General features: G+C 43.2%; 1 protein-coding gene across 4 annotated transcripts in view; it reads left to right on the plus strand.

Annotated features, from left to right (window-relative positions):
• Positions 1-19,420, plus strand: part of SYNRG (synergin gamma) — a 108,794-nt gene extending 89,374 nt beyond the window's left edge. For all 4 annotated transcript variants that reach the window (XM_040337815.1, XM_040337816.1, XM_040337817.1 and 1 more), the window contains 3 exons: positions 3,699-3,847; positions 5,164-5,274; positions 17,964-19,420. In XM_040337815.1, coding sequence (XP_040193749.1) covers positions 3,699-3,847; positions 5,164-5,274; positions 17,964-18,095 — 392 coding nt within the window. In that variant the 3' untranslated portion in view covers positions 18,096-19,420. The remainder of the gene's footprint in view (positions 1-3,698; positions 3,848-5,163; positions 5,275-17,963) is intronic.
• The last annotated feature ends 1,322 nt before the right edge of the window (positions 19,421-20,742 follow it).

Genomic DNA, 20,742 nt, shown 5'->3' on the forward strand with positions numbered 1-20,742 from the left:
GCGTCCGCTACTCGCGTATGCGTTCGCTTCTGCGCACGAGCTCGACGGGGCGCTTTAAAAAATTATTTTTTTTTTTCTTCTTATTTATTTTTATTTATTTTATTATTTTTTACACTGGAAAAAAAAATGATCACTTTTATTCCTATTACAAGGAATGTAAACATCCCTTGTAATAGAAAAAAGCATGACAGGTCCTCTTAAATATAAGATCTGGGGTCAAAAAAAAAAAATTTTGAAAAAATATGTTTCTTTAAGAGGCTGGGTGGGACTGACGTTTTGCCGTCACTTCCGCCCAGCAGAGCTATGGGGACAGGCGAATGAGATTTTTCCTTCAGTCTCGTCCCCAGTCAGCAGCCGAACGGTCCCGATCGCCTCCGCCGCTACCGACGGCTCTGGTAAGCGGCGGAGAGCGGCGGGAGGGCCCCTCTCCCGCCGCCGATAACGGCGATCTCGCGGAGACTGCCGTTATCGTTAACAGAACCGCTGACACTAAAGATTGATACCTCGGTTGTGGCAGCAGCTGCTGCCGTTACAGAGATATCCATCTTTAAAGTTAGGCCGTATAAAGACGTACGGCGGTTTGAAAGTGGTTAAGGCCAAATTTATCAATCTATCTCAAAGCATTTATTGGCTCCAGGGATGGGGATTATGCCTTGTACTAACTGACTTAAAGTGGTAGGAAACTCTTCTACCCTACTTTTTGCCATGTTAAAGTGATATTAAAGGTTCACGTTTAAAAAAATCAAAATAACAAACATGTCATACTTGCCTCCACTTTGTAGTTTGGCCCTGATCCACCTCTACTGGGGTCCCACGGCGGCTCTCGCGGCTCCTCCCCGCAATTGCTAACCCCCTCTGGGAAGCTCTCCTTCGAGGGGGTTACCTTGCGGGCGCACTCCCGTACACAGCCGCTTGAGTGTATGACTCGGCCCCGCCCCCGGCGGCCGCATCATTAGATTTGATTGAGGCCAGCGGGAGCCAATGGCTGCACTGCTATCAATCCATCCAATGAAGAGCCAAGAAGCCGTGGGGAGAACGACGTGGAATCGCGCCCACGGAAGTTCGGGGTTCGGGTAAGTAAAACGGGGGCTCAGGGAGGCCGGAGAGTGCAAGGTGCTTTTTCACCTTAATGCATTAAGGTGAAAAAACACAAGGGTGTACAACCCCGTTAAGCATTCTAAAATGACTTAGAAGTAGGTGTCTTTAAAAGTATTACAACCTGCGCTGTTCAGGAGATTTTGCACTGACCGCATTCGATCATGCGCATTTTGGCCCTATCTACGGCTCACTCACTGTGCCTTCAGTCTATACATACAGGTGATGTGCCCCTCTCAGCATCACTCCAGGGCATTGTTTATAATCTTTATTTATACATTTTCATTTTACCCAAAAACAATACAAATATTTCAGTAACTGACATAGCCCATTACCCACCCACTCCATATTATAATATATATATATGTGTGTGTGTGTGTATGTATGTGTATGTATATGTGTATATGTGCATATATATATATATATGTATGTATGTATGTGTGTATATATATATATATATATATATATATACATCTAATATCATCTGGTATCATAAACATATCTAAAAGAGAAAAAAAAATCCTCTTTACATTTATCACATCCATACAAGTTCTCTCCTGGTCTCTATTACCTATCATAGCATCTGCACAACGACATAACACAGCCACAAGAAAGAAAATAAAAAAGGAGGGAAGGAAAAAGGGGGGATTCCCTGACATGGAACTCTATAAATATGCTGATATTGGTGTGGAGGTTCTAAACTCTACCCATTGCTTCTACCTCTTTTTTCGTATAATGTTTTTTTATTTTAAAGTAATAGATTACAACAGTTACAGTATGTCAGATGACAACAACTAAGAATGAGATACAGCATTGAAATACAGATTAATGCAATAATAATTGAACTGTTGTAGGAGTTATAGTATAATACAGATATAACTAAACATAAATAAAAACAATTACTAATAAATGAAAATGAGAACTAATGGAGGGAATGGAGAGGGTAATGGTGGTGTTCCGAAGGTGGATTTCACTTATTTTTTTTCCACTATTATCCATGAAAGGGTATCAATACCATGACATGAGAACTTTTGAGTCAAAAGTGTCTGGAGTATAGTATATGGCCCAGGGCTTCCATATGCTATTGCTTCTACTTCTATCATCGTCTCCATAGTATGCATCTCGCCCATTTCGCATATCCATTCTCCAATTGAAAGTGTTCCGTTTTTTCCCCAGTTCCGGGCTATAACTGTCTGCGCTGCTACCAGCATGTGTCTTAATATGCCCCTTTTTATAGTCTTTATAGACCCGGAAATCATGGATAAAAGAGAAGCTAATACATCTGGTTGAATATTGCCCCCCGTGACTTTATGATGTATACTATATATCTTGGTCCAGAATATCAGTGCTTTGGGGCAGTAATACCAAATATGAGACATTGTACCTTTTGCATTGTGACATCTCCAACATGTCTCATCATTTTCCCTATTGATTTTATGCATAACTACTGGGCATCTATACCATCTTGTTAAGATTCTTTCGTTTCTTTCCTGATATCTACTGGATATTGATGGCTTTTGTGCGATTAGGAAAGCTCTTTCCCAGTCCGATCTTGGAATATTCCTTCCCAGTTCTTTCTCCCATCTATTTATATCTGTTGGTTCTTCTTCTAACCGTGTTGGGGTGGATCCAGAATCCTCTGACCTTTGAATATTATATGGGAGGAGGTATTGGTATATTACATATAATACATGTGTTGGTTTTTCCTCCACTTCAGGGCATTGCATTGCAATCCCACGAGGGTGTGACTTGCTACGTCACAAGGGTGTGAACATTGCTATAATATGCGTCAACACATGTGCAATCCAATTGGTTATCTGGTTATGGCAGTGGTCTCCAAACTGCGGCCCATTGCTTGCTTTTATCCGGCCCTTCGGGCACTATTTCATCCACTGACACCAACAATGGGACATAGTTTCTCCTACTGACACCAACAAAAGGGCCCAATGACACCAACGATGGGACACAATTCCTCACAATGACACCAACGATGAGACACAATTCCTAACAATGACACCAAGAATGGGGGACAATTCCTCTCAATGACACCAACAACGGGGCACAGTTTTTCTCAATGACACCAACAATGGGACCCAATGATGGGGCACAATTACTCACACTGAAGCAATAGGGCATTCATTTTTCCCACTGATGTCGGGACCTTTTTGACTCCTACTGTCCACTGTCCGGACCTCGTAAACTCTGAAGGACAGTAAACTGGCCCTTTGCTTTGAAAGTTTGGAGACCCCTGGGTTATAGTAACCGTTAATGAAAACGAGGATTGGGTAATCGTTATTGCACATGCGCAAGATTATCACTGAGAAAGGAGAAAGCGCAGGAGTAAATATTAGGAGAGATCGGAAGACAACTGCAACTATGGCGTTGGCTTCAGCTGGAAGAGATGCAGACTGCACAAAGCTGCAAAAACTGTAAGAAAAATGCTACGAGGATAATAACTACTGCAGTGCGTTTGAAAATGTTTAGCTTTGTGGTCTTATGATTGCTGTGGGTTTGTGCTTCTGAGTTCTAAGTGCTCATGCTTGTTGTCTATAGAAAACAATGGCCATATCTAGTTAATGTGATAGTGATTTTATTTTGTGCAGGTGTCATCGAGGTGTACAGAGTGACCAAGCGAGTAGAATTGGGGATAAAGTCCACTGCAGTGTGCAGTGAGAAACTGCAGCACTTAGTGAGGGAGATTGACAAACTTTGGAATAACTTAATAGGATTCATGTCACTCGCCTCTCTAATGGTAAGACTTTCTTTTAAATATTACTTTTCTCTAGTTAAATATTTTTTGGGCAAAACATGTAATGTGAAATTCCATGACCAGACTGTGCGAAGGTTTAATGATTCTGAAGTAATTAGGATTATAAATAAATATGAAAAGCTAGCAATACATTTTTTTTTTTCATTTTGAGTCATTTTACTTTAATCTATACTTATCCTGCTGCAAAGTTACAAATACAAATAAAAGTTAAAATATATGTGTGTTTATATACAAAATAATAGAAATACCTTTTTTTCTTTATAGCTGGACACATCTCTAGAGAGCTAGGGGTGGAGAAAGAGCAATACACTGATCTTTCCCAGTGAATGGCTGTGCAGGGGGGTTGTCAACATAAGTCTGATTATTGGAGGACAGGCAAGCCCAGCAAAGCCATAAACTGACCACACTGGGATGGATGCGCTTTAATGCCAAGCGCGGTCAGTGTGAAGTAGGAGAGATGGGGGGGGCTGGCAGTATCACCAGGTATTTTACACAGGAAGCAATACAAAAAGAACAGGATACTTTTTAACATTACATGGTACAACAGACACATATCAAGAATATGAAATGTTGGGGTAGCATTCTTTAACACCTTATTTCTTTAACTTCCACAGTCTAAATGTAGCGCAGTTGACAAGTGGTTAATACTTAGACCCCTTTCACACTGAGGGCATATTGCAGGCGCTATAGCGTTAATAAATTCCCCACTGGAACCCTAATATCCCTTCTTGCACATGATAACTACATGAAAATTCGACTATTAGCAACGATTTACTTTAAATTTGCCTTTAAAGGACCATGCACACTGACTTGACAATCGCTGCTATTAGACCCCTTTCACACTGGGGGCGTAATGCAGGAGCTGTAGCGTTAAAAATGGCGCCTGCAATCCACTTTTCAAACAGCTGCTCCATTGTCTCCCGTGTGAAAGCCCAAAGACTTTCAGGCTAGAGCGTTGCACTAGCAGGAGGGTAAAAAAAAGTCCTGCTAGCCGCATCTTTGGATCGGTGAAAGAGCTGTGTGTTTACTGCTCCTCCACCGCTGCTGCCCATTGAAATCAATGGGACAGCGTGGCTATTTTTAAACCTTTCTCGGCTGCTAGCGGGGGTTAAAAGCGCACAGCTAGCAGGCAAAATGCGCCGCAACTCCGGCCATACCATCGGCGGTAAAAATAGCGGAGTTTTACCGCCGAGGCTATGGGCAGCTCAGTGTGAAAAGGGTCTTAGCGTTTTATAATCTGTACCCAAGCTAGTGCCCCATATTGTATAAAATCCTTACTGTGCATGTTTTTTCTGCAGCCCGACGAAAGTGCACTGGATTTTGCCTCCTGTATGCTTCGACCAGGAATCAAAAATGCTCATGAACTGGCATGTGGTGTCTGCTTACTAAATGTAGACTCCAGAAGTAAGGTAAGCTAAAATTGTCTATGCTTATTACATGCATAAAAATACCCTTTTAAAAAAAAAAAAAAAAATTAGGATTGAGTTGTAGTTGAATGCATAGATCTATTAAATATGTGATTGATATAAATTTACTGCAGCTACACTGATTTGGAACCAAATACTATCACCTGATAGAGTATGTTGTCATAAATGGGGCCGACTGCCATTAAAAGCAGCATATGCATTCCTTGATTTGCATGCTAACTCATTCTAAGCCCTGGTTCACACCGCTGCTTCGGCGCAATTTCAAAGCCGCACATCGGTGCGATGTCTAGGGCTGCAACTAACGATTATTTTCATAATCGATTAGTTGGTCGATTATTGTTTCGATTAATCGATTAATCGTATAATAGCCTTAAAAAAATAAAAATTTGCATTTTTAAAAAATTTGGGGCCAATTTGTTGTTGGGCAGATTACAAAACACAAATTGCAGCAAAAACACTTTACATGCTTTTCTGCAGCTTCTCCATTGAAGTAGATTGAACCAAAAAAAATAGCACCGTTTTGCGTTAAAAAGTCCTTGCCCTATCCAAATGCGCAGCAGCTGAAAAAAATCATGGATGTGAACGTGTCCCATAGGAAAACATGTAAATGCACTGTAGTGTGTTTCTGCAAAAAACACCAAAAAACTGAAGTGTGAACCCGGCCTGAGATGTTTAGTAACATAATGGGGTTAAAAAAACAAAAATAAGTACAAAAAGAGCAAATAATCACTACTGTAAGGGGTTCATTTTTTTACTGTTGGACAGTGAAAGTAATATTTACAGTAGCGATTTGCTTTTTTGTACTATAAAGGGCTATTTTTTTTTTTTAACCCCATTATGTTACTGGCCGATTAATCGATTATGAAAATTGTAATCGATTAATTTCATAATCGATTAGTTGTCGATTAATCGATTAGTTGTTTCGGCCCTAGCGATGTCCACTGCCGATTTCATTGCAACTTCATTTAACAGAAGTCTAAGCAGGACACAATGAAATCTGTAAAAAATACTTTTTTCATATTCGCTGCATCATGAGTCACGACAATATGACCGGTCCCGTTGCATTGGGGTGCGACTTGTCGTGATTTGGAACCTGTCGCCCTGGTGTGAACGGGGGCTAAAAGAAGAACTCCAGGCAAAACATTTTAATTTAGTTCTGAGTAGTGGGTGGAAGCATTAGAGCCTCTAATAAAGCAGAAGTAAAGTCCACTATAAAACTTTTTTTTTTTTTAAGGCCCCCCCAGGTGGGTTATGCCATAATGTGCTAGTATACACAGAATATTAGTACATTATGGCATATTTACCTGCCATATGGTGTCCTTCAGCGCAGCGCTGGGACGGGTCCGGCGGGCCCCCGGCGCTTCCATCTTTGCCTGGTTTTCCTTCCAGGTCCTGTGCCTTCAACCATTTGATAGGCCAGGCCACGATGACTCCCACGCATGCGCACAGGAGTCACATTGCCGCAACATGGACCAGGGCGTAAATGTTCGCTTAGATGTGCATGTGCGGCTCAATGACCATGACAGCTGACAGGCAGAAGGATACATTTATGGCCGAATAGACCAATAGGGTCTCTTCTGTCATAAACACCCTGCCTGCCAGCCACTTGTTTGAACAACAATTTTATTTCCACTTTAAGTTTTTATTGCAGTCTGCTCCCTATTGGCAAAATTGCCTTTTATGTCCCAATCTAAAGGAACAACAGGGAGTGAGTTCTAATTTCCCTAAACAAAGTAGAGATTTGTCCCCACCGAAACCCTAATATCCCTTCTTGCACATAACTACACGAAAATTTGACTGATAGGAAAGTTTTACTTTAAATTTGCCTTTAAAGGACCATGCACACTGACTTGACAATCACTGCTATTACAGAGTTTTGTGTTTTGCTTGTAGAAGCAGCTCAATGTTCTCTTATGTGTCCATTCACATTAGGACGATTACAGGCATATTTTGAGCTCAAATTTTAGAGGCCAAGGAAAAAAAAACCTTTATGGTTTGCGCTTCTGATTGGAGCTTTCTGGCAGAAAAAATGCGAAACTCTCTTAAGCTCGCCTAAACTATGTAAAAAAAATCTTTTTTTTATGCACACGTTCTTAAATAAGCATTTATTATATGACAAAGAATTCCTTGAACACTGAATTATCTAAAAAGAGAGCACATTGAAATCTGACTGCTAAAAGGCTTGCGCTGTTTGATTAAAACCTTAGATGGAATGGTACAGAGTGAGGGGAATGAGTAACTGCTCTTACTCGTTTACTTGCATGCATACATTTTAACTCCACTAGTTCAGCTGTAATCTTCCTGTTTACAGCTGAGCTCTGTAAACAGGAAGTTTTCAACAGTAGAAATACAAAGAAATGCCTAAAGTTCCACCTGATGGCTGAAATATAAGGATACAAAGTATTCATTTGCCATATTTTCAGCCTGCTGGGTAGGAGTCGCCTCCTTTTAAGGATCCCGCAGAGAGTTGTTTGGTAGTGGACTGAGGGCTCCACCTGGTGTTTAGGTGGCTCTGATATAGCAGATTCTCACTGGGTGGGCTTGGCTCCTATACCAAGGAATGGGCTGGGAACAGTTTTCCCCCGTCTTACAGGGACCTGACAAACCACCTGGTCCAGAGCCTCTGATCTGGTGTGATGCATACTTGGATGTGGCTCTCATACCTTCCAGGCTCCCCTTTTTTGGCAGTAGTACTTTGCTATACTTTAAGCGTCTCCCTTGTCTGCTGCGCAGGATAGAGGCCGAAGGGATTCTGTTCCTTCGGATTGCTTCAGATTGGCCTCGTAAACCTTGGTATGCTGACATGTTGCGGCTGGTAGCATACACTTCCTGGCGGTTGCTTCTAAGGACGATCTTCTGTCCCAAGGGGCCGATACTCCTTCCTGCCTTATAGTCGCTGGCTTACTGGCTTATCTATTGGAAGCTAGATTCAGAGAGACAGGGGGCTGTCATGCTTGGTGATTCCTGGCATGCTGGATGTCTGTAAAATGTACCTCTCGTAAGATTTATCATCACACCTGGCAGGCATATATCTCATGGTGTGAGGCTGTAGGTGTCCCTTCATGTCCTTTTGGATCTTGGCTTTCTCCATTGAGGCATTGAGCACAAGCTTGCCTTGAGTACCATTAAGGGTCAGATCTGCATTTGCGTTCCTGTTTCAATGCTCCTTAGTTCATATTTCTTTATCGTACATCACGGGACACAGAGCGGCATATTCATTACTATATGGGTTATATGGAGTACCTTCAGGTGATGGACACTGGCAATCTCAAAAACAGGAAGTGCCCCTCCCTATATAACCCCCTCCCATAGGAGGAGTACCTCAGTTTTTACGCCAGTGTCTTAGGTGTTGGTCATGGTTTAGCTTGCCTCCACATCCTTGGGATTAAGGTGGGCTAACCGGTTCTGTCCAAAGGCCTCAGTGCTAAAGTGGTCAGCAACCGGACCCCAAACCATTGGGGTATAGCCCATAATGCTTTCTGTCACAGAGAGCTGGACTCTGGGCCCAGAACTTAGAAACCTTTGGGGGCCTAATGTTTCTGTTGCCAGGGTGCTATATGGGCCCAGGACAGTGGATCCTTCATAGGAACCCAGGGCCTGAAGGTCTAGACGCCCCACGGAGATGGGGGAAGATTGGACCTCTTGCTGTGCAAAGTCCTGCGGCATGGAGCAGGTAAGTGAAGGGGAAACTTGCGGAACTTGGTTCGCAGCAGGTTTTTTCTGGGGGAAGGTCACAGCGGGACATGCCTATGGTTTATGCGCTGCATCTGGCAAGGTGAGTCACATATCTTAGGATAGGATGACTCTATATGTGTATATTCCCCATAATTGTGACCTCCCTGGTAGTATTGCAACTGGTGCTAGAAGCATTGAAAAGGGCCTGTGTGTATAGTGACAATTCTCTCTGAGAGAAGCCCCTGGGAATCTATTGAGGTTTCTTATGTAGAGGGAGTGAATGCTCTTACCTGCAAGCCTGCTCAGAGGTCCAGGCGGTTGCTGCAGAAAAATAATGCCGCTCTGTGGATCCTGGCCTGGACGGCAGGATCAGCCTCTGACCTCCTCGTGTGTGGGCCCCCCCGCCGGCGGGCGCGCGCGTGCGCGTCCCCGTGATATGGGCGCAATTTCGCGCCGTTTTTCTGAAGGGGAAGGGCGGGCCCGTAGGTAAAAGGAAGGGGCGGCCCTTCCAAAAAAGTTCCCAGCTCAGTGATGTGTTGGAACTGAGAGAGGAAGGACCAGAGCGGCAGAGTGGGGCGCCGAGGACACACAGTGGCCAAAGAAGAGTATTACAGTCTTCAAAAAGACTGTCTTTCACCCTAAAGATAGGGTTTCTTTTTCTTTTCAGCAGTTTTTATTGGCAAATACTACTAAAGGGGGACAGAATGGTTTTTCTTTCTTTGGTTTAAAAAAAAAAAAAAAAGAAACAAACCAAGATTAATAAGGAATGGCATTTTTTTCCCCAGAAAGGGTTTTTGGGCAACAACTATTTATTTTCCCAAACACCATTAAGTAGCGGGCGTACCTCGGTATTGTACCATGGCATCTGGTTCGGAGGGTACAAAAGGTGGGGATTCCCCCAGAGGGTCCGGGGTCTCGGACAAAGTCTTACCGCTACTTTCCCCAGAAGGAGCCTTGGTGAGACCATCGGGATCTGGGGCTGGAGCTGGCACGGGTCAGTCCAACCCTAGGGTGGTCACGGACGAGGTACTGTCCACATCTCTAAAGGAGATGGAAAAAAGAATGGAAAAAATGATAGCCAAGGCTATGCGGGGCAGAAAACGGAATAGATCTCCGTCGCCCGAGCGTGAACCCTCAGATGAGGAGGTCCCTTCCGCAGGGGAATGGGAAGACCTCTTGGACAAGGACCAAGTAGGTTCAGGGATCGAGGATCCGGGTACGGAGGAATCTGGCGCAGCCTCCCAAGGGGAGAGCTGGTGGGTTCAAGTTTTAACAGACTTGGTCCATAGGACGTTCAACTTGCCAGTACCAGATCTCCAAAGAATCAACGGTCTCAGCTTTGGGCTCACTAAGAGCGCCTCAAACCAATGCGGTTTTTCCGATCCATCCTCTACTAGAGGAAGTTATGTTCCAAGATTGGGCCAAGCCAGATAGAATCTTTGTACCACCAAAGAGATTCTCTGCCTTATATCCTATGGAAGAGAAATTTTCCAAGAGATGGGCAGCCCCGGCTGTAGACGCAGCCATCTCATGTGTTAACAAATCTTTAACATGCCCTGTAGAAAACATACAGGTGTTCAAGGATCCGGTTGATAAACGCTTGGAAACGCTACTTAAAACCTCCTTCACTACTGCAAGGGCAGTAGTGCAGCCAGCTGTGGCTGCAATTGGGGTTGCGCAAGCATTATCGGATCAAGCTAAGCAGATGCTTAAACTTATTCCTGCCCAGCAGGCAGAAGAATTTTCGGACGTCCCTAGGGCCATACGCTTTACGGTAGATGCGATTAAGGATTCGATCCAGCAAGCGTCACGTCTATCATTATCCCTTATCCATATGAGAAGACTCTTATGGTTAAAGAGCTGGGAGGCAGAGCCCCCATGCAAGAAGCTCCTGGTAGGGTTCCCCTTCCATGGAGGACGACTCTTCGGAGAAGACCTGGACAAATACATCCAGACCATTTCAAGCGGAAAAAGTACTCTTTTGCCCACCAAGAAGAAGTTTCGGGGGCCTGCGTTTAAACGACAGTACTCCCCTGGGCAGGGGCCCTCCAATACCAAACAGTATCGACGGCCTCCTGCAAGATCAAATTTTAACAAGTCGCAGGGACAGGCCGGCGCAGGCAAGAAGCAGTGGTTTCGCAAGCCAGCAAAGCCAGCCCCCAAGCCGGCCTTATGAAGGGGCGCCCCCACCCTCGAAGGTGGGGGGAAGACTGCGTCTCTTTACAGAGGTTTGGGAGGCCAGCATTCACGACAAATGGGTACGGTCCTCCGTGGCTACAGGCTACAAACTAGACTTCCTAAAGTTTCCTCCTCCTCATTTTCAGGAGTCAAGAGTACCAAACGATCCGAAGAAGGGAGCCGCATTAATAGCGGCATTGAATCATCTACTCTCTCAGGAGGTAATAGTAGAGGTACCAGTCCAAGAACAGGGGCTAGGTTTCTACTCCAACCTGTTCATTATCCCAAAGCCCAACGGCGATGTCAGGCCAATTTTGGACTTAAAAATGGTAAACGCATACCTAAAGGTCCGCTCATTTCGGATGGAATCCGTGCGGTCAGCAGTTGCCGCACTTCAGAAGGACGATTTTATGGCATCCATAGACATAAAGGATGCTTACCTTCATGTTCCAGTTTACCAGCCACATCAAAGATTTCTACGCTTCTCGGTGGCTCTACGTCATTTCCAATTCATGGCGCTTCCCTTCGGGTTGGCTACGGCCCCCCGGGTTTTCACGAAGGTCCTAGCTCCAATCCTAGCCAATCTAAGGATTCAAGGGGTCACGATCCTAGCATACCTGGACGACCTCCTAGTCATAGATCACTCGTCTCCTGGCTTGGAACGAGCAGTGGCCCTCACAGTTCAGTACCTCGAGAGGTTCGGCTGGGTCCTAAATCGAGAAAAATCAGCATTCCAGCCCACAAGGCAGTTGGAATATCTCGGCATGAGATTAGACACAGAACAACAGAGGGTGTTTCTGCCTCTGATAAAAGTCAAAGCCATCAAGGAATTAATTCTACTGGTTCTAAGCAAGAAGGAACCAACTGTTCGCCTATGTATGCGGTTACTAGGCAAGATGGTGGCCACATTCGAGGCGGTACCGTACGCCCAGAGCCACACTCGCATCCTGCAGGCAGCCATCCTGGAGCAGGAGGCCACAGGCCTTAGATATCCCTTTGCCGCTCTCATCAAGAGTCCGACAAAGTCTGTGTTGGTGGTTAGACCCTCAGAATCTACTGAAGGGGAAGTCTTTCAGCCCAGTGGCTTGGAAGATAGTAACCACAGACGCCAGCCTAACAGGCTGGGGAGCAATTTTGGATGGTTGCACTCGCCAAGGCACTTGGGCAAAGCCAGAGAAGCAGTTGCCCATCAACATCTTGGAGCTCAGAGCTGCTCGACTAGCCCTCAGGGCTTGGACGTCCAAGTTGCAGGGGTTCCCGGTGAGAGTTCAATCGGACAATGCCACGGCAGTGGCATACATAAATCACCAAGGGGGAACCAAGAGTCAAGCCGCTCAGAGAGAGGTGAGCTTGATTCTCCTATGGGCAGAAGCTCATGTGCCCTGCATATCGGCAATATTTATTCCAGGAGTGGACAACCTTCAGGCGGACTTTTTAAGTCGCCAGACTCTGTTGCCGGGGGAATGGTCTCTACATCCACAGGTCTTTCAGACACTCTGCCAGAGATGGGGAGTGCCGGACGTGGACGTCATGGCATCAAGACTCAACAAGAAGCTAGACAGGTTCATATCCCGCTCAAGGGATCCGATGGCCTGCGGAACCGATGCGCTGGTTTGCCCTTGGCATCAGTTCAAACTACTTTATGTATTTCCCCCGCTCCAGTTACTACCCCGCCTGCTGCGCAGGATCAGGGTGGAGCACATACCAGTCATCCTGGTAGCTCCAGCATGGCCCAGAAGGGCATGGTATTCACTAATCCTAAAGATGGTAGTGGGAGACCCTTGGACTCTTCCTCTACGGCCAGACCTGCTATCGCAAGGTCCGATCCTCCACCCTGCCTTACGGCATCTAAATTTGACGGCCTGGAAGCTGAATCCCTGATTCTCAGGGGTAGAGGTCTGTCTCAGAAAGTAATCTCTACCCTAATCAGAGCCAGGAAACCGGTCTCTAGGGTGATTTATTACAGGGTCTGGAAGGCCTATGTAGGCTGGTGTGAGTCCAAGCGATGGCTTTCTCGCAAGTTTACCATCGATAGAGTATTAAGTTTTCTCCAGCTAGGAGTGGATAAAGGACTGGCATTAAGCACAATCAAAGGACAGATTTCAGCTTTGTCAGTGTGGTTTCAGCGGCCGCTGGCCACCCACTCGCTAGTTAAGACCTTCCTTCAAGGGGTCTTACGTATTAATCCTCCAGTTAAATCCCCGCTTTGTCCGTGGGATCTAAATCTTGTTCTGTCAAGTTTACAGAAACAACCTTTTGAGCCGTTGGCTGAAATTCCTTTGGTTTTACTGACAAGGAAGTTAGTATTTTTGGTCGCCATAGTTTCCGCCAGAAGAGTATCGGAACTGGCAGCCTTATCCTGTAAGGAACCATATCTTATTTTGCATAAGGACAGGGTCGTTCTCCGCCCTCATCCTTCCTTCCTACCAAAGGTTATATCCAGTTTTCATCTAAACCAGGATTTGGTATTACCATCCTTCTTTCCTAAACCTACTTCCAGAAAGGAAGGGTTGCTGCATACCTTGGATATTGTCAGGGCCATGAAGGCCTATCTTAAAGCTACAGAGAAGATCCGGAAAACAGATGTGTTGTTCATTTTACCGGATGGGCCCAAGAAGGGGCAGGCAGCTGCAAAATCCACCATCTCGAGGTGGATTAAACAGTTAATCACTCAGGCCTACGGCTTGAAAGGGTTGCCTCCTCCGTTATCATTAAAGGCTCATTCTACTAGGGCCATGGGCGCCTCCTGGGCAGCACACCACCAGATCTCTATGGCTCAAGTTTGCAAGGCGGCAACCTGGTCTTCTGTCCACACGTTTACAAAATTCTACCAGTTGGACGTAAGAAGGAATACGGATACAGCCTTTGGGCAGGCAGTGCTGCAGGCTGCAGTTTGAGACCCTCGGATTCCGGGGGGCTCCCTTTTGAGTTAAATTTAAAAATTTATTTTTTCTCAACTAAGTTGGATTTATTATGATTTGAGTATATCTCTAAATTAAATCCTTTTGTCTTAGGAAGATGTTCTCCCTCCCCTCATTGTAAGCATTGCTTTGGGACATCCCATATAGTAATGAATATGCCGCTCTGTGTCCCGTGATGTACGATAAAGAAAAAGAGATTTTTAATACAGCTTACCTGTAAAATCTTTTTCTTGGAGTACATCACGGGACACAGAGCTCCCACCCCTCTTTTGGGGACCATTTTGGGAGGCATACTGCTTGCTACAAAACTGAGGTACTCCTCCTATGGGAGGGGGTTATATAGGGAGGGGCACTTCCTGTTTTTGAGATTGCCAGTGTCCATCACCTGAAGGTACTCCATATAACCCATATAGTAATGAATATGCCGCTCTGTGTCCCGTGATGTACTCCAAGAAAAAGATTTTACAGGTAAGCTGTATTAAAAATCTCTTTTTTTCTCTGAGGGGTTTGTCATGTGGCATCCCTGGTGTGGGATCTGACCCTGGTTCTTTTGGTCCTTCAGAAGCCACTTTTTGATAACATTAGGGAAATTTCCTGACACCCGTACTCTTGAAAGGTTGCTTTTTTTAAATACCATCACTTCCAAATGCCACGTTTTGGAACTAGTGGCCCTGTCCGTTAAGTCCCCTCATTTGGTGTACATGTAGATATGGTGGTTGGCCATACACATCCTTCCTTCCTTCCTTTCCTCCTTCTGAAGGTGGTAGCTGATTTTCATCTGAATGAGGACATTTTCCTACCTTCCCTGTGATCATGTCCTTCACACCCTTAGTAAGTTCCACTGCACTTCTTGGACCCTGGACATGGTCCGGGTGGTTCTTGGATGGTATACCTGTCTGCTACTGCTTCCTTCCAGAGGTTGGATTCTCTTTTTGTGATTACAGACAGGCCACAAAAAGGCCCTGCGGCCTCATCTGCCACCATTTCTTGATGGATCCAACAGACTGTGGTTTAGACTTATGCCATCTACTGGGGTGATTAATGACTCTTGGGCGTTCCACTTCCCACATCAGGCTTCTCTGTCTCAGATTTGCAAGGTGATTACCTGGCTGTCTGTGCATACCTTTACCAAATTTTATATTTTAACAAGGTTAATTTTTTTTATTTATTTTTTTGGATACTTATGGCTGTAAGTTTCTACAGGCAGTTTGGGGTCCCTTGTTTTCCCTGTGGGGTGTTTTATTCAAGGGGTGCCTGTTGGCTCCTGTTTTTGTTTCCCACCCCTCATTGAGGCACTGCTTTGGGATATTCCAGTGGTCAAAGTGAACAGAAACTGTGTCCCTCAATGAACGTAAGAGAATGGGATTTTCTCTTACCGTAAAATCCCTTTCTCTGAGTTCATTAATGGAAACGGCACCTACTCCTCTGTTGGTCTTTTTTTCTTGTAATGCTTTGTGGCTAACTGGCTTGTCTATAGCAGAGAGGGAATGTATACCAGCTAGTACTGTCCATAGGTGGTGCCGTCTTCTTTTTCTGCCTAGTGTCCTACTCCTGTAGGTGGTGCTATAAACTCAATGGTCAAGAATGAACAGAAACTGTGTCCATAAATTAACTCAGACATGAGGGATGAGTAACAAAAAAATTTAATTTTTTTATTGCTTTTATACAACCAAGACATATAAGCATATATAGTGAAAAAAGTAATTTTACGGAGACCGTAATTATTTCCAAATGAGTGAGAGAGATATTTTCATAGTTTTGTTTATTTTACCAAAAGGGTGATTCCTGAGTGCGGATTTCAGCTGTTCGGTATTTACACGGTTGATAGCATCTGTGTGTTTATTAACCAACCTAGTTAATACTTTTTAAATGGAATTTCTAGTCTCTTCATCTATTTATAAACATATCTTTAAAAGAAATTCACTTGAATACTAATCAAATTCTTGGCTCTAAAAAAACTTGTATTTTTCTGTATATTTGTAATTCTATATACATGGGGGCAGCCATATTTTCTCATTATGCATTCCTGCTTTGCAGTGGTTATGCTTCTTGTCAGAGTCCAGGAGTTGGCTAATTCGGTGAAAACGATGCACCTCCTGTGCAACTTATATATTGGCTGCTAAAGCAAACTTGTCTAAAAAAAGGTGTTAAGGGTATAAGTACCATAAATGTATTTTCTCACATTTCTCAGATCTATGCCATCTACTCTGTAAAAATCCAACTATTCCTCGGGTATGTTCTGGGGGGGCAGGTAAAAGGTTTAACACATATTATCAAAGTGATAGCGCTGTCCTTATCTGTTTATGTCTAAAAATACCAGCAATAAATATGAATTTACAACAAAAGTGTGAATATGTTGGTGTATACATCATAAATAAAGATCAATCAAAAACAAAAGGAAAATCTACCAAAAAGAAACAACCCAGTGTCCTCTGCGGATGTGGTAATGGTGGGAATCTCATGATAGGAAGATTGTAAAGGTAAACAGGAATATTTTTCCTGAAGCAACGCTTTATTTCTGAAATAGCTGAATGCACTTGTTCATAGCATGCTACAAGCTGTTGATCACTCCCGTACTATTGTCAAAATGCTCTCCTAAGTTACAGATTACAGTTCTGTACATTGTAGGCAAAAGTAGACTTTTCCCTGAAGAGGGAAAGAGATCCAGCAGTATATACTTTTCTCTGAGGGGTTTGTCATTTGGCATCCCCGGTGTGTTCTCTGGTGCCACAGTGGGATCTGACCCTGGTTTGAAGCCTGCTGCTTCCAAGCTCCTTTTTATTTCAACCTAAAAAAAAAAAAAAAACAGCACATGAGCTGCGTGATAAGAAGAAAGAGTCATTAAAACGGACCTATTCTCTCCCTCTCACAAGCACTGGGCAGTATAGCTACACCTGTGGGACAAATACAGAGAAGAAAGATCACAATCTCGAGAGACAAATGCATGCTTGTTAAAAGGACTGGTGGTTTCCTTTACATAAACATATTGGGGTTGGTTACTAAAACTGGAGAATGCAAAATCTGGTACAACTGTGCATGGTAGCCAATCAGCTTCTAACTTTAGCTTGTTCAAATGATCGTTGACCAAAAAACCCTGGAAGCCGATTGGTTTCTATGCAGTGCTGAATCAGATTTTGCACTCTCCATTTTTAGTAAATCAACCCCATACTGTTCATATGTGACTGCAAACTGTGTGATATGGAAATGACAAGAGTTTCTTTCAGCACTGAGGTTCAGTGAAACCAAGTCAAATACAGAGTGCCCTCTAGTGGTTAAACTACAGATCTCTCAATTTGATATTATAACATGAAAAAGCAAGCATTAAAAAAAAAAAACATGATAGTTGCTTTACGGAAAATGACAAAAATGACTTAAATATGTACTCACTGAACTATACAAATATATATATATATATATATATATATATTTGTATAGTTCAGGGGGCTAGATTCAGAAAGATGAGCGCATCGTTCTGCGGGCGTAACGTATCTCCTAATTAGCATATTCCTTGCATAACTATACGGAAGCGCCACCTAGCGGCCAGCGTAAATATGCAGCCTAAGATACGACGGTGTAAGACACTTACACCTGTCGGATCTTAGGGAAATCTATGCGTAACTGATCCTCTGAATTAGGCGCATAGATACGACCGCCCGCACTCAGAGATACGCCGGCGTATCAGGAGATACGCCGTCGTGTCTCGTTTCTGAATCTAGCCCAGTGAATATATATATATATATATATATATATATATATATATATATATATATATATATATATATATATATATATATATATATATATATATATAATTTTTTTTTTTCTTTAAAATCATGTCAAACCTATTCTTTCAATACAGATGTGCTATTAACTTTTTTGTGTTTTTTGTTTTGCCAGGCTTTTAACTCGAACACTGATCATTTTAAACTTTCTTATGGAGGTCACCAATATCACGCAAGCTGTGCAAATTTCTGGATTAACTGCGTGGAGCCCAAACCTCCCGGCCTTATACTGCCAGATCTGTTGTAATTTATTCTGACTTTTGTTTTTTTTTACACAAGGGAAATACTACTGCAGGCTGCTGCCTGGAATCTCATCTATCTGAAAAAAACACTGCTTGATGAAGGCAGTTTTTTTCTGAGTTTTTCATGGAATGTTCCTGTTCTTTGCACTGCCACTTATATGATGCACATTCATTCTTTTTATTGCAGACTTGATCTAATGTTATAAATCTTTTTAATTTAATTTATGTGAAATCATAGACTGTATTTGTTTGTTGCACATTAGTGATTCTAATATTTCTGTTAGCTCTGTTACTGTACTTCTAAGTATTGTGAATAGAGGGGTTAAATGAGACACACATGTAATTATTACTTACATCCAAGTCACTCTTTCTACTTACCATCCTACACTAAGCACTTTCTCTGCTCTGTATGTAGTTGAAGATTTCCTTTTTCAACTAAATAGGGGAATCATCCAGTGCAGTAGAGTAGACTGTAGATTAAAGTGGTTGTGCTGGGCTTCCTCATATCTTGAATTTTAGCAATGGGGTGGAGAGTAGAGAAATGTATACGCTTGGTGGATTTTAAGATGTACTTAATTTTTCCAAGTGAAGTTGCTGAACAACCAACTCGTATTTATGTAGAAAGAAAATAAGGGACTGTTTTTAAAAGCAGAAAATCCAGCAAGGAGTTTCTATTAAAATGCAGATACAAGATTCGGGCATAGAAAATTTGGTAAATATGTAGTGAATACAACACCATAGAGAGATTTACTTTTTATAGTTATTTTTCAGTGCAATCAATGCACCTTACAATGCGTATGACCCCTTTGGGTTGCTATAAATGTTCCAACAACCCAGTGAAATGTGGCGGCAAAAATTTGACTATTAGCCCAGGTTAACACTGCTGCGGGATTGAAATTGCGCGAGTTAAGATAAACAGGCGCAATTTCGTACCCGCATGTCAGTCCGACTTGCGGGTTGCTGCACAGATGTTTATTGAAATCGCACCCAAAGTCACCAAAAGTAGTACAGAAATTACTTTTGGGAATCGGTGCAGCGTCGCGCCGATTTGGACGGTGCCATTGCCGGCAATAGCTGCTGATTTGGCATGTGATGTGACATGTCAGATCGCATCAATGTGAACCTAGGTTTAACGGGGTGATAATGAGGGCTGTTGCAAAATCTGTGCTATCTGCACATGCACAACCTCTGTTCGTTAGAAGGTTCATATGGAAAGAGCAGCATGCTTCTTCAGCCTAGATGAATTCTGTGTACATCACTTTTTTTTATTTTATTTAAAGGGGTTGTAAAGGTACAATTTTTTTCCCCCTAAATAGCTTCCTTTACCTTAGTGCAGTCCTCCTTCACTTACCTCCTCCTTCCATTTTGCTTTTAAATGTCCTTATTTCTTCTGAGAAATCCTCACTTCCTGTTCTTCTGTCTGTAACTACACACAGTAATGCAAGGCTTTCTCCCTGGTGTGGAGTGTCATGCTCGCCCCCTTCCTTGGACTACAGGAGAGTCAGTACGCCCACTAACACACAGCTCCTTTCTCTATCTGCAACGTAGAGAGCGTCCTGATTCTCTTGTAGTCCAAGGGAGGGGGCGAGCACGACACTCCACACCAGGGAGAAAGCTTTGCATTACTGTGTGGAGTTACAGACAGAAGAACAGGAAGTGAGGATTTCTCAGAAGAAATAAGGACATTTAAAAGCAAAATGGAAGGATGAGGTAAGTGAAGGAGGACTGCACTAAGGTAAAGGAAGCTATTTAGGGGAAAAAATTGTACCTTTACAACCCCTTTAAGACCATGTTAATGTTTACATATGTGACCCATATAACCCCCTCTAAACTTCTTTGTGACCTTTATTAATGTAGGACTTATTGAAGAATGTAGATATGTTGTGTTTATGTAAAATTAGATTATTTTATGTTCTGTTTCATTTTTCTTATTTAGTTTTTAGCTTTGAAACAATATACATTTTACAGCAGTGTTCAGTCATAAATTAATCATGGTATTTTGTTGAGGTATTTATTGTAAGTTTTAGGAAAAAAAATAAAATCTAGGGTACAGTTCTTTTCAACTTTTTTTTTGTTGTTCCAATATTAAATCTTTTTGCAGTTGTAACATTTGATTCAGAGATCCTTTTGACAAAAAGCCACTGCTGGAAAATTCATAAAGCAGCCCACCCACCCCAATCGCCTACATTTATTTTAGCAAAAAAATGGGTATTATATTGTGTTTGTTTGCAGTAAAATTGTGTTTTTTTCCCCTGAAAATATGCGTCTGATAAAGTTGCACGAATATCATGTGACGATAAAAACTGCAACTACCATCACTGTATTCTACATAGCCTTTGCTTTTCAGAAAATGAGGGTCAAGGCCTTGTTCACATGGGCGCTGAGGTCCATACAACCTAATGGGCCATTTGCTTCTGCATCCCTAGATAGGTGCTGCATGCAGGCATCCCATTCATGTCCATGAGGACGCAGCAAGAGCATGGACACAGTTGCTTATCCTAAATGACAGGCTTGCGGGTGAGAGCGGCCCTGAACACACACAGATGGTGTTTGGGGCGGCTCACCCGCACACCTGTTACATTGAAATGAGTCGCTGTGTCCGTGTGGCAGCTGCATTATCATAGACATGAATGGGCTGCCTTCATGCAGCAC

The sequence above is a fragment of the Rana temporaria genome, chromosome 2 (genome assembly GCF_905171775.1).
Source record: "Rana temporaria chromosome 2, aRanTem1.1, whole genome shotgun sequence".
Taxonomy (NCBI): domain Eukaryota; kingdom Metazoa; phylum Chordata; class Amphibia; order Anura; family Ranidae; genus Rana; species Rana temporaria.